Raw genomic sequence first — 12,166 nt, 5'->3', positions numbered from 1 at the left:
AAAATGTAATGATCAGCCACTGTTTTGTTTTATTTATAAGCCACTGTTTATTTATAACTGATGAGAAACATGAAAGTGATCTATATTCACTGGAGCGAACAAGAATAAGTCAGGTACTAATGGAGGTGCTCAAATTTTGACAGGGTAAACAGGAAAGGTTATTTCCACTGATCAGTGAATCAGTAAACATGCGGACACAAATTTGGGATTGGTACTATAAATGCATGAAAGGGGAGATTAAAAGATTCTAGAGGGAAATTTAACTCCTTGCCAGGAAGCAAGGCAGAATTACTTAGGATCTGCAGTAGAAGGCCTTGTCTTTTTTAATGGACAGAACTCTTTAACATCCCATTGGCTAGCTACTAACCCAAACAGATGTCCATTAGTAGTTTACTGACTTTGGGCCTGCAAAGTTGGCAGCCTGAAGGGCACTGAATCGACAGCCTAGTAAGCCATAGGAGGGAGCTCAGGAAGGAGGGGTTGGGGGGTGGGGAGGGATGGTGGCTGGGGATCAGGTAGAGAACAGCAATGGCCCAAATTTTCTTTGTTGGGCCTCACTAATGGAGCAAAGCTACGTTACAATGAAGTGAACTGATTATCCTTAATTTTACAAAAGCAAAATAGTATGGATGCTGGAAATCGGAAATAAATGTAAATACTGGAACTACCCAGCAGATCAGACAGCATCCATAAAGCATGAAACAGATACAACTAGGGAATATTTCACTTGCCAATGAGCTTGAGAGAGTGGGGCAGGTCTGGAAGCAAGTGAAAATCTTGAAAGTCTGACTTTCCCTACATAGGACTTTTGGCTGTAACAGTTTCCTGCTTGGAAGTCAGCCTGACTGACAGATTTAACTTCCAGTTGGGCTGGCAGTACTCTGGGGGAGGCTGCAGAACCGAGTAGGTCTGATCTCTAACCCCAGATTTTGGGGGCATGGAGACCAATCTCAAAAGGGGAGTTCCAATCCCTGCCTCCGGTGTGGAGGGGATCTGATGGCGTGGGAGCTTGAGGGGTGGGGGGGGTGGTGTCAGAGGGTGCCAGAAAGAAGAAATCCTGCTCCTGCTGGCCCACTAGGACCGCTGTGAAGCATCCTGCCTTCTCCTCAAAGCTGGCCTCACCTCACTGCAGCTACTGGGTTTACTGAGGCTCATACAACCACTGTTAAACATGCGAAGCAGGTTAAATCTGAGGCTTCAAGGTAAGATAATTCCTAAGAAGCTTGAAACAGGAATACAGGCTGCAGTTGTACTGCTTCTGGATCTGCAACTCAACAGGGAGATGGAACAGAGGCTGCGGAGAGGCTAACTGTGCATGATGCCCTCTGCCAAGTTGGGGTCTAGCTCCTCCATGCTGCTTGACAATGACAGGAGGCTGTCTGGCAGGCCAGTCAATGCACCCAGCATCTCAGTGTGCATGCCCATCAGGCTTCTCTTGTATGCCACCCCATTCAGGACCCATCTGAATCCTGTTTAGCAGAACTCATCTGCAAACTTGCCCTCCAGTGAGAAGGCAAACTCACCAATCTTTGCCCCTGGTGTGGTTGCAACCCACCTGTGTCTGGTGAGTCACCATGTGCTGATCCCAACCCTGTTGTAGCCCCCAAGGTATGTGGAGTGCCTGTTTCTGAGCTTGTGGCTGCTCATATGACTGGGCCTTGTCATTGCTCATGTGTGGTTGCTTTCCTTTCCTCCTTGGGCTTCTGTGACTGGAAGGCAGCAGTTCTTAGGTGTCTGAAAGCAGAAAATCAAACGTTGATGTAAGGAAAGGGAAATGGGGTGGGGAGCAAGAGATCCATAATCAAACCATTGCAGCTTGCCTATCTTGCCAGATCTCAGGATGAGGTTGAGCTAGGAGTTCAGCAAGAACATTCCATCATCCTCAATGGTCTCAGCAATGCTGGATGACACAGGCTCTATTGCAGCATGCTCCATGATGTTGAGAGCTTTCTCCTCCATAGGGCTCAGGGACCACCTTGTCCCTCTGCAGTTGTGTCCTATTCCCTATTATTGTGTGCCACTTTGTCCTTCAAAAGAGAGGTCAGAATGTCAGGGATATTGTAGCACTGTGTTTGGATGATGTGCCTTACAAAACTGAATAGTCAGAGATCTGTGGAAGCAGTGAATGGTAGGTGTGAGAGTGAGGTGGAGTAGCTGAATATTAGTCCTGAGTTCCAGGGAATGCTGAAGGGATGAGTGATGGAATGTGGTGCACTGAACAATGTGAGAGATTGTTGGTGTAGCAGGTAGGAAATGTCACGTGAAGATGCATTCAGTGACCTTGTCCATCCACCTGAAGTTATTAGACTTCTTCTGGTACTGCTGCCAGATCCTTGTGGCCAGATCCTTATGGCCAGATATTGGGAATTGATCTTTCTGGCCACTCTTTCCCATTTCCTTTTGAGGGTTGTTCTTGCAAGCCCCCTGACCTTGTATAGAACCGTACCATTCCTCCTCCTGCCCACCTCAACCACTAGTGTCCCCAGCACAGCGTTCAAAATACATGGGGGGCAACACCAAATTTGCCCCGGAAAGTCCCCAAAACACAGGAAAATTCAATCATGGGGGCAACCAATCAGAGAAAAGTCACCCCATGCATGAAACTGACAGATTCTTTAAGGAGCTTCTTCTCCAATCACTGTCTGTTTATCTCCCACATTTGCTTATTGGTTGGAGGAGCAATGGGAAGGTGAGCATCAGCACTCACCCTGAGGCCTGAAGGCTAGAGCAGCAGCAGCGAGAGGCTGCAGGAAAGGAGAGGCAGTGAGGGAGCAGCTGCAGGATGGAGAGATGGCAAGGAAGTGGCTGCAGGGGGGAGAGGTGGTGAGGAAGCTGCTGCAGGGCAGGAGAAGAGGCAAGGAAGTGGCTGCAGTGGGGGGGGAGAAGCGGTGAGGAAGTGACTGCAGTTGATTACATCTGGATGCCTTTTTCAGCGATTTCCCAAATCCTTGCAGTCAGCATATCACTGCAACAATGGAAAGAATTTTCTCCCCATCAGGGGCGTAGGGCGGGAGCAGGCACAGGCAGGCACACAGCCAATTGTCATACGTGATCGGCTGTACGCTGCCATTTTATATGGGCGGGCCAATTAAGGCCCTGTGCGGGCCCTGTGTGGGCAGGGAGAGTAGGCTGAGTCAGGGCCTGCGCTTTTTCACACTTGCACACGAAAGAATGCAGAAATCTCCCTAAGGAGATTTAAGATCTAAGATTTCTTGTTGCCAGATCCTTAGGCACAGAGCTGCCTCAGGGAGATCAGTTTGAGTTTCAAAAATTTTAATAAAGAAAAAAATAACAATTTAGAACATGTCCCTCATATGAATGTGTCACATGAGCTGGGATATGTCTATGAATTTTAATGAAAATCTTTATTTCACTTAGAAATCATTTCATGAAACCTCATCCCTCCCGTGGATGAGGTTTCATGAAAAATGCAAAGGCCGCCTGGGCTCGTTGCCTGCCCACCAACCTTAAGGTTGGACGGGAAACTATGTTAAGTGGTTTAATTAGTTTTTAAATGGCCTTAATAGGCCTTTGACAGTTCAGCAGGCGCACAGCTGACTCCGGTGTGCACCCATCGAACTGACAATTGGAATGATGCACGGTGACATCTGGACTCACGCCTGACATCACCATGCGTCATTTTATGCCTTCGCGAGCAGGCCCCACCCATGCTCGTCGAGCCAAAGATTCTGGCCAATGTCTGTGAGTTATGCTGTTCGTAGTTTGAGGTGGCTGCATTTTCACATCTGCCTTAATTGTTTTTGGCAATTTGTTAATGATCAATTTAATTGGCTTTTGGTTGAGATTGTGGGAAGGGTGGGCAATTATGTTGTTTATGGAATGGTCCAATGATCCAATAAAGCATTATAGCCTGTAGATTTGGTTAAGATTTTATTGATTGTACAGTTGGTGATTTCTTCAGAAATTAATCACCTTCCTGTTTACTTATTTAGGTTTTTAAGATTGGGATCTACTATTTTGATACCTATTGTCAACAGCAAGTAGCCCCAAGCTTGGGTACAGCAGAGTGAAGAGTATTTAATGTTTTATATGACAGGTGCAGTGACTGTGTTAGAAACAAACATGCAACCATTTTGCATATACTAAGAGCCCAAACAGTAAAGAATGACTTGCATTTTGTAATGCTTTTTATGAACTCAGGGCATCCCAAAGTGCTTTAGAGTCAATTAAATCCTCTGGAAGTGTAGTCACTGTTGTAATGAAGGAAATGTGATGAGTAAAGAAATTAATTTAAGGGAGTCTAGGACCAAGGAGCATAATATAAAAATTAGAACAAGATTTTTCGCGAGTGACTTTAGGAAACAGTTCTACACACAAAGGATGGTGGAAGCTTAGAACTCTCCTCTACAAACAGCAATTGATGCTGGATCAATATCAATTCGGGTGATGGTTTTTCGTGTGTAGAAGTGTATCAGTCATTTTGAAAAAAACTTTTGTTGCTAACTTATGCCTGTTGTTTTCTTGTGCCACTTTAAAACTGTGGTGTCTGGAAAATTGATGCTTTCCTTATGTGTTGTGGCTTAAAGTTTAATGGAGGGGGATGATTATTGAGGATATTAATGAATTCTGCTAATTCTGCTTCTATGTGAGTCAGATACCCCATATGTCAACACAAGTGCAGAAGGTAATATTACTGTGTGACTGCATCACTAAATAAAGGAGTTAGTGAGAATGAGAAAGGAGCCCTGAAGATCAAAAAGTAGCCCTTGAGAAAATCTCAGAAAAGATTTTTGACTCCTGGTCCAACACTGCATCATTCACTCTGGAGCCTTTCTCTGCCCTGTCGTTCCATTTTCCATGTTTTAAATTGCAGCAATATTATTCCATGCAGCTTCTCTTTAAGAGCGACAGGCTGCCTTTAAGAACTGAAGACTGGCTGAACCGCATGTTATCAGCACAATGCTGTTCAGTTCTCTGCTGAGCAGAGAGGCAACCAGCAGTGTGGACTCCGCCTTGGTCTTACACTACATTCATGGTAATGAGGTGGCTGAATCAAACTTGCACGCTTACCTCCAACAGAACCAGAACAGGCAGATCACAAATCATGACCCACACCACACAATGGGGGAAGCCACTAAAAATATAGTTATAAGTTAAAAATCTGGCAAATCAGCCTTTGCTTCTTTAAGAGCTCAACTGCACATGGGAGCTTCCTTTGGACCCATTGCAGTTGGGAAAATGAAGTATACAGAATGATTCCTTTTTGAGAAGATGGAAAATTGTACTGCAACCCATTTAAAATGCATTTAAATAAAGTAAAGCTTTTGCACACCTTAGGCAGAATTTAATATCCTCCCCTGAGGCGAGTTTGGAGACGGGGGGCATTTAATTGGATGGAGAGTGCAGTTTGAGGACCTTCCTGCCTCTGCCTTGATTAATTCTAGGGCAGGAAGGCTCATGGACAGCAACACTCACTGACAGGCACTCAGCGCCTGATCGAGGGACTCGGCATCAGGAACAGCGGGGGGGGGGCACTGAAAGCCAACCCCCCCCGACGTTTCTTTTGTCTTCCTCTGCAACCTCCTAGGCAGCAACGCCTCCCCAGAAACCCCAACCTGCCCCACTGACTTGTGACATGGCTCCTGAGCCTCTGATGGGTGAATTGCTGGAAGTTACCTCTCCTCCCATGGTGACATTGACGGCAGTGAAGATCTGCCGGGCTCTCTTTGGCCAGCAACTCCCGGGGGGTGGGATTTCCACTCAGGGGTCCCTGATCCCAAGAAAGGCCCGTTGCTGGCTACATAAGTGCCTGACCAGCACGATATGGCAGGTCTTCCCCATGGAAGGCAACATGGGGCTCTTGTCAGCTCTCCTACTGGTGGGTTAGACCCCCATCGTCTGGATTAAATTCAGCCTTTAACTCTTTCGAGTACAAACCCGTTTCCATCTGTTTCACTTGAAGTTACATTGTTTCATGGTTTGTCATTGTGAGATTTGAACTCTTGATCTTGGGGTTACAAACCCACTACCATAACCACTTGGCTATTTAGGCCAAGCATAAATTCAGCCTTTAGTGTGAGAACATTTTGGGTCAACTTAACAAGAGGCAGAGGTCCAATTATATGGAATTTTTTTTACTTTCTGACTCCTGTTTTCCTGTACAACTCTAGCATCATTAACTGTGACAAATTGCTAATCTGCTTTGCATGTTTGTGTTGAAAGGTTTTTATGACTACTTGATTAGAAAATTGTCAGTTCTTACACAGACCTTTTCAAAATCTTGATCTCCATTTATTAGTAAACACACTGTACATTTATCAGGCAGATACTCAGTTAAATTTTCTATTAATTTAATTGCAGACCACCTGTCAGCAGAGCTGCTCCTCAACCAGAGAAACTACAAAAGAACAATATTACCAAGAAGAAGAAACTAGTGGAGGTAACAAAATCCCTGGCGCTGTTCTTTAAAAAGCTTTTAATGCAACTAATCACCTTAATCAACCGCTGATCAGATATCAAACACCATTGCATAAGTTTTGAAGCCTTGAAATTCACTTGTGATGGAGCCATTTATGACAGATCAACAAATAGATAAAAAGTGTCCTATGAAGAATCATTTGTCATCCCAAAATTCTAAAAAATGCTTATCAAGATTTTAATCAAACTTTTACACTATTTCCTTTTGAAGGCTAGAGGTGGGTCAGTCAGAAGTGACTCTTTTAAAAATTCATTTTGAACATTATTTTTATAGATCGTTAACAACTGAATTTCAGGCATAAACGGGGTGTTATTGATTTCATCTCAGCTGTTGTTGCTCACTTTTTTGTGGAATTACCCAGTACACTCCCCTCTGGCTACTTTTGTAAATCCCTCTTGATGAAAGCATCCAAACTGATGCTTAAAAAGGATAAAACATACATACAAACGTATGAATTAGGAGTGGGAATAGGCCGGCCCCTTGAGCCTGCTCCGCCATTTGATAAGATCATGGCTGATCTGATTGTGGCCTCAAATCTACTTTCCTGTCTACTCCCTTTAACCTTTGACTCCCTTGTCAATCAAGAATCTGTCTAACTCAGCTTTAAAAATATTCAATGACCCTGCCTCCACTGCTCTCTGGGTGAGAGGATTTTACAGACTAATGACCCTCTGAGAGAAAAAAATTCTCCTCATCTCCATCTTAAATGGCCACCCCTTATTTTTAAACTGTGTTCCTAGTTCTAGTCTCTCTCATAGGAGGAGACACCTTCTCAACATCCACTCTGTCAAGTCCTTCAGGATCTTATATGTTTCAATAAGATCATCTCTCATTCTTCTAAACGCTAATGGGTATAGGCCCAACCTTTCCTCATAAGATAACCCCTTCATCCTAGGAATCAGACAAGTGAACTTTGCTGAACTGCTTCTAATTCAATGATATGCTTTCTTAAGCTAGGAGATCAAAACTGTACATTGTGCTCCAGATATGGTCTCACCAACACCCAGTACAACTGTAGCAAATCTTCCCTATTTTTATATTCTATTCCACTGGCAATAAATGACAACATTCCATTTGTCTTCCTATTCACTTGCTGTACCTGCATACTAACTTCTTGTGATTCATGTACCAGGACACCCAGATCTCTCTGTACCACCGAGTTCTGCAATCTCTCGCCACTTCAATAATACACTGCTTTTCTATTCTTCCTGCTAAAGTGGATAACCTATGAAAATCCCTTTGTAGACTGTCAATGTCCTCCTCACAACTTACTTCCCTATCTATCTTTGTGTTATCAGCAAATTTAGCAACCATACATTAGGTCCCTTCATCAAAGTCATTGCTATAGATTTAAATACTTGAGGTCCCAGACTGATCCCTATGGCATTCCACTGGTTACAGCTTGCTAACCCAAAAATGCCCCATTTATCCCTATTCTCTGCTTCCTGTTAGCTAAACTCATCTCTCACTATTGTACTAATATCATCCTTAATTAACAGAGCATTGCCACCACTCTTTCCTAGCTTCCTGCCCTTCTGAAATGTCAAATACCCTTAAATATTCATGTCCCAGCATTGATCACCTTGCAGCCACATCTCTGTAATTGCCATAACGTCATGCATATTTATTTCTATTTGAGCTGACAATTCATCTATTTTGTTAAAAATGCTATAGGCATTCAGGTACGGAGCCTTTAATTCTGTCTTTTTACTACTTTTGTAAATTCTGGCCTTATCCACTGTCACACCCTTAAGTTTGCATGCTCTTTCCCTTCCTGCCACAATCTGATGATCATTCCTCGTATTGCTACCTTGTTCTCTTGCCTTGCCCTTTCAACTTAATTTACCACAACTTCCCTCACATGATCCTCGGCCCCCACTATTTAGTTTAAAGCAAACTGGCCTCTACTGCCCTAATTTATAACTTGCCAGAACACTGGTTCCACACAGTTAACATAAGAACTAGGAGCAGGACTAGGCAATTCAGCCCCTGAGCCTGCCCCACCATTCAATACGATCATGGCTGATCTCATTTCAGCCTCAAATCCAATTTCCTGCCCTCTCCTCATAACCTTTCAACCCGTTACTAATTTAAAATCTGTCTATCGCCTCCTTAAATTTATTCAGCATCCTGGCATCCACTGCACTCTGAGGTAGCCAATTCCACAGATTCACGACCCTTTGAGAAAAGTAATTCCTCCTCATCTCTGAATTAAATCTAACACCCCTTAGCCTAAAACTATGGCCTCTTGTTCTAGCATGCCCCACAAGGGGAAACATCCATTCCACGTCTACTTTGTCTATCCCCTTTAGCATCTAATATATCTCAATTAGATCTCTCCTCATCCTTCTAAACTCTAGTGAGTATAGGCCTAAACTGCTCAATCTCTTGTCATAAGACAAGCCCTGTATATCTGGAATCAATCTAGTGAACTTCCTCTGATCTGCCTCCAATGCAACTACATCCTTCCTCAAGTAAGGAGACCAAAACTGTGCACAGTACTCTAGGTGCGGTCTCACCAAAGCCTTGTACAGTTGCAACAACACTTCCCTATTTTTATACTCTATTCGTTTAGCAATAAATGCCAAAATTCCATTCGCCTTCCTTTTTACCTGCTGTACCTGCACACTAGCTTTCAGTGATTCATGCATGAGGACACCCAGATCCCTCTGCACCGGAGCATTCTGAAGTTTCTCTCCATTTAAATAATGTCGCCTTTTTACTCTTCCGACCAAAATGGATAACCTCGTACTTATCCATGTTAAACTCCATCTGCCAAATTTTGGCCCATTCACCTAACCTGTCCATATCCATTTGTAAATTTCTTATTTCTTCATTGCAACTTACTTTCCCACCTATTTTGGTGTCATCTGCAAATTTAGCTATAGTACCTTCTATCCATGAATCCAAGTCATTAATATAAATTATAAATAGTTGGGGCCCTGTGGCATCCCACTAGTTACTGCTTGCCATCCCAACTCTCTGCTTACTGTTGGTTAGCCAATCCTCTATCCAAGTTAATATATTACCCCTAACTCCATGTGATCTTATTTTGTGTATTAATCTTTTGTGTGGCACGTTATTAAAGGCCTTCTGGAAGTCCAGATATACTACATCTACAGGATCCCCATTATCCACTTTGCTTGTCACATCTTCAAAGGACTCTAGCAAATTAGTCAAACACAATTTACTCTTCATAAAACTAAGCTGACTCTGATGGATTGCATTTTGACTTTCCAAATGCCTCATTACTACTTCCTTAATAATGGATTCCAACAATTTCCCAACAACAGACGTTAAACTAACTGGTCTATTGTTTCCTACTTTCTGCCTCCCCTCCTTTTTGAATAAGGGCGTTATAATAGCATTTTTCTGATCCACTGGAACCTTTTCAGAATCCAGGAAATTTTAGAATATTATAGCCAATTCATCCACTATCTCCGTTCAGGTGAAGACATCCCAATAGTACAGCTCCCTCACTCCTGAGTTCTAGTACCAGTGACCCATGAATCAAAACCCATTTCTCCCACACCAATCTTTGAGCCACGCATTCAACTCCCGAACCTTACTTACCCATGCCAGTTTGCTTGTGGCTCTGGCAATAATCCAGAGATTATTACCTTTAAGGTTCTGCTTTTCAGTTTAGCCCCTGGGTGCGAATACACCCTATGCAGAACCTCCGTCCTAGTCCTTTCTATCTAGTTGATATCTATGTGGATCATGACAAGTGGATCTTCCTCCTCCCACTACAAGTTCCTCTCCAGCCCCAAGCAGATGTCCCAAACCCTGGCACTGGGAAAGCAACACAACCTTCTGGACTCTTGTTCTTGGCAAGAGTCTAGCCCCCTGACTATACTGTTCCTACTACCACTACATTCCTATTAACTCCCCCCACTTGAATGGCTTCTGGTAATACGGTGACGTGGTCAGTTTGTTCTTTCACCCTGCAGCCCCCGATCTCATTCATACAAATTATAAGAACCTTGAGTCTGTCAGACAATTGCAAAGGTTGAAGCTCCTCTGCTTCCACCCTCTCGATCCCCATACCCGTCTCACTCGCAGTCACACCCTCCTGTTCCTGACTATGGACTAAATAAAATGAGCCTAGCCTAAGAGGTGTGACTGCCTTCTGGAATGAAGTGTTGAAGGTAACTTTTCCCTTCCCTGTAGCTCTGCCTCAAGATCATTGACTCTGAGCCAAAGATCCTCGAGCTGCAGAAATGTACTGCAAACATGTTTAGTTGTTTCACACAGGTGTCCACCAGCTCCCATGTACTGCAGCAGCAACATCACCTGCCCAGCCATTTTTATTGTGTTTTAATTAATTAACTGATTAATTAATTATTTACTTTAATAAATTTCAATTAATGCCTCTAGTATTGCATCTGCTTATATTCTTATTATTTCATGAAACATTCTACTTACCCCAAATGAAATTCCCTAATTTAGGGCCAGTGGCCTAACTGCTTACCTGTGATGTAACACCTGGATTTTTCTTTACAAATGTAGGCTCTGACTGGCTCCTGGTAACAGGCTAGCCCCGAAGTCTTGCTCTCCTCTCTCAATATTTCTAAACCTGAAGTCTCGATCTCCTATCGTGCTGTTTCTGGCCCTGCAGTCTCACTGTTCTCTCTCCCTGTTTCTGGCCCTGAAGACACCATTCAGCTCATCATCTCTGTGCCAGCCAAAAAGGAAAATATAAAAAACTAGCTGCTGGTTCTAGGCCCTGGTCCATAGCCTTGCAGTTTACAGCACTTTAGTTGCAGATCCAGGTGCCTTTTAAATGAGTTGAGGGTTTCTGCCTCCACCACCAAACCAGGCAGCGAATTTCAAATACCCACCACCACTGGGTGCAGAAGCTTTTCCCCCTCAAATGTCTCATCTCTCTGTGTTTCTAGCCACAAAGTTCGCTCTCATCTCCTGCTATTTCCAGCCCAGAAGTCTTTTTCTCCTCTCTCCCTGTTTCTGGCCCCAAAGTCTCACTCTCACCTCCTGCTGTTTCTGACCCCAAAGTTTCACTCTCCTCTCTCCTGTCTCGCTGATTCTGGCCCCCGAAGTCTCACTCTTGTCTCTTGCTTTTTCTGGCTCCAAAGTATCACTCTTCTCTCTTGCCTCTCGTTTCTGGTCCCAAAGTCACTATACCCTCTCTTGCTCTTTCTGGCTCCAAAGTCTTTGTCTCCTCTCTCTTGTTGTTTCTGGCCCCGAAGTATCACTCTCTTCTCTCGCTGTTTGTGGCTCCGAAGTCTTGCTCTGCTGTCTCTTTGTTTCTGGCCCTAAAGTCTTGCTTTGCTCTCTCCTCTCTCACTGTTTCTGGCCCCAAAGTATCGCTCTCCTTTCTCACTATTTGAGGCTCTGAAGCCTCGCTCTGCTGTCTAGTTGTTTCTGGCCCTGAAGTCTCGCTCTCCTTTTTCCTCTCTTCTCTCTTGCTGTTTCTGGCCCCGAAGTCTCACTCTGTTCTCTTGCAGCTTCTGGCCCTGAAGTCTCGCTCTCCTCTCTTGCTGTCTCTGGCCCCGAAGTCTCAATATCCTCTCTGATTGTTTTTGGCCCTGGAGTTTGCCCTCCTCTCTCAATGTTTATAACTCTGACATCTCTCTCTCCTCTCTCATTGTTTATAGCCTGGAATGTGACTCTCCTCTCTCACTGTTTCTGACCTCAAGGTCTCGCTCTCTTTTCTCACTGTTTCTCATCCTGAAGCTTTGCTCTACTCTATCACTGTTTCTGGCCCCG

At 44.0% G+C, this 12,166-nt stretch overlaps 1 protein-coding gene across 2 annotated transcripts in view; it reads left to right on the top strand.

Moving 5' to 3' along the window:
* LOC121269068 (echinoderm microtubule-associated protein-like 6) overlaps nucleotides 1–12,166 on the top strand; it is a 738,052-nt gene that overhangs the window by 645,365 nt on the left and 80,521 nt on the right. For both annotated transcript variants that reach the window (XM_041173516.1, XM_041173508.1), the window contains one exon: nucleotides 6,322–6,400. In XM_041173516.1, the coding sequence (XP_041029450.1) occupies nucleotides 6,322–6,400 (79 nt within the window). The remainder of the gene's footprint in view (nucleotides 1–6,321; nucleotides 6,401–12,166) is intronic.

Source organism: Carcharodon carcharias, chromosome 2, assembly GCF_017639515.1.
Source record: "Carcharodon carcharias isolate sCarCar2 chromosome 2, sCarCar2.pri, whole genome shotgun sequence".
Lineage (NCBI taxonomy): Eukaryota > Metazoa > Chordata > Chondrichthyes > Lamniformes > Lamnidae > Carcharodon > Carcharodon carcharias.
Note: the sequence above shows the minus strand (reverse complement) of the source record. Positions and strands in the feature narration are given on the sequence as shown.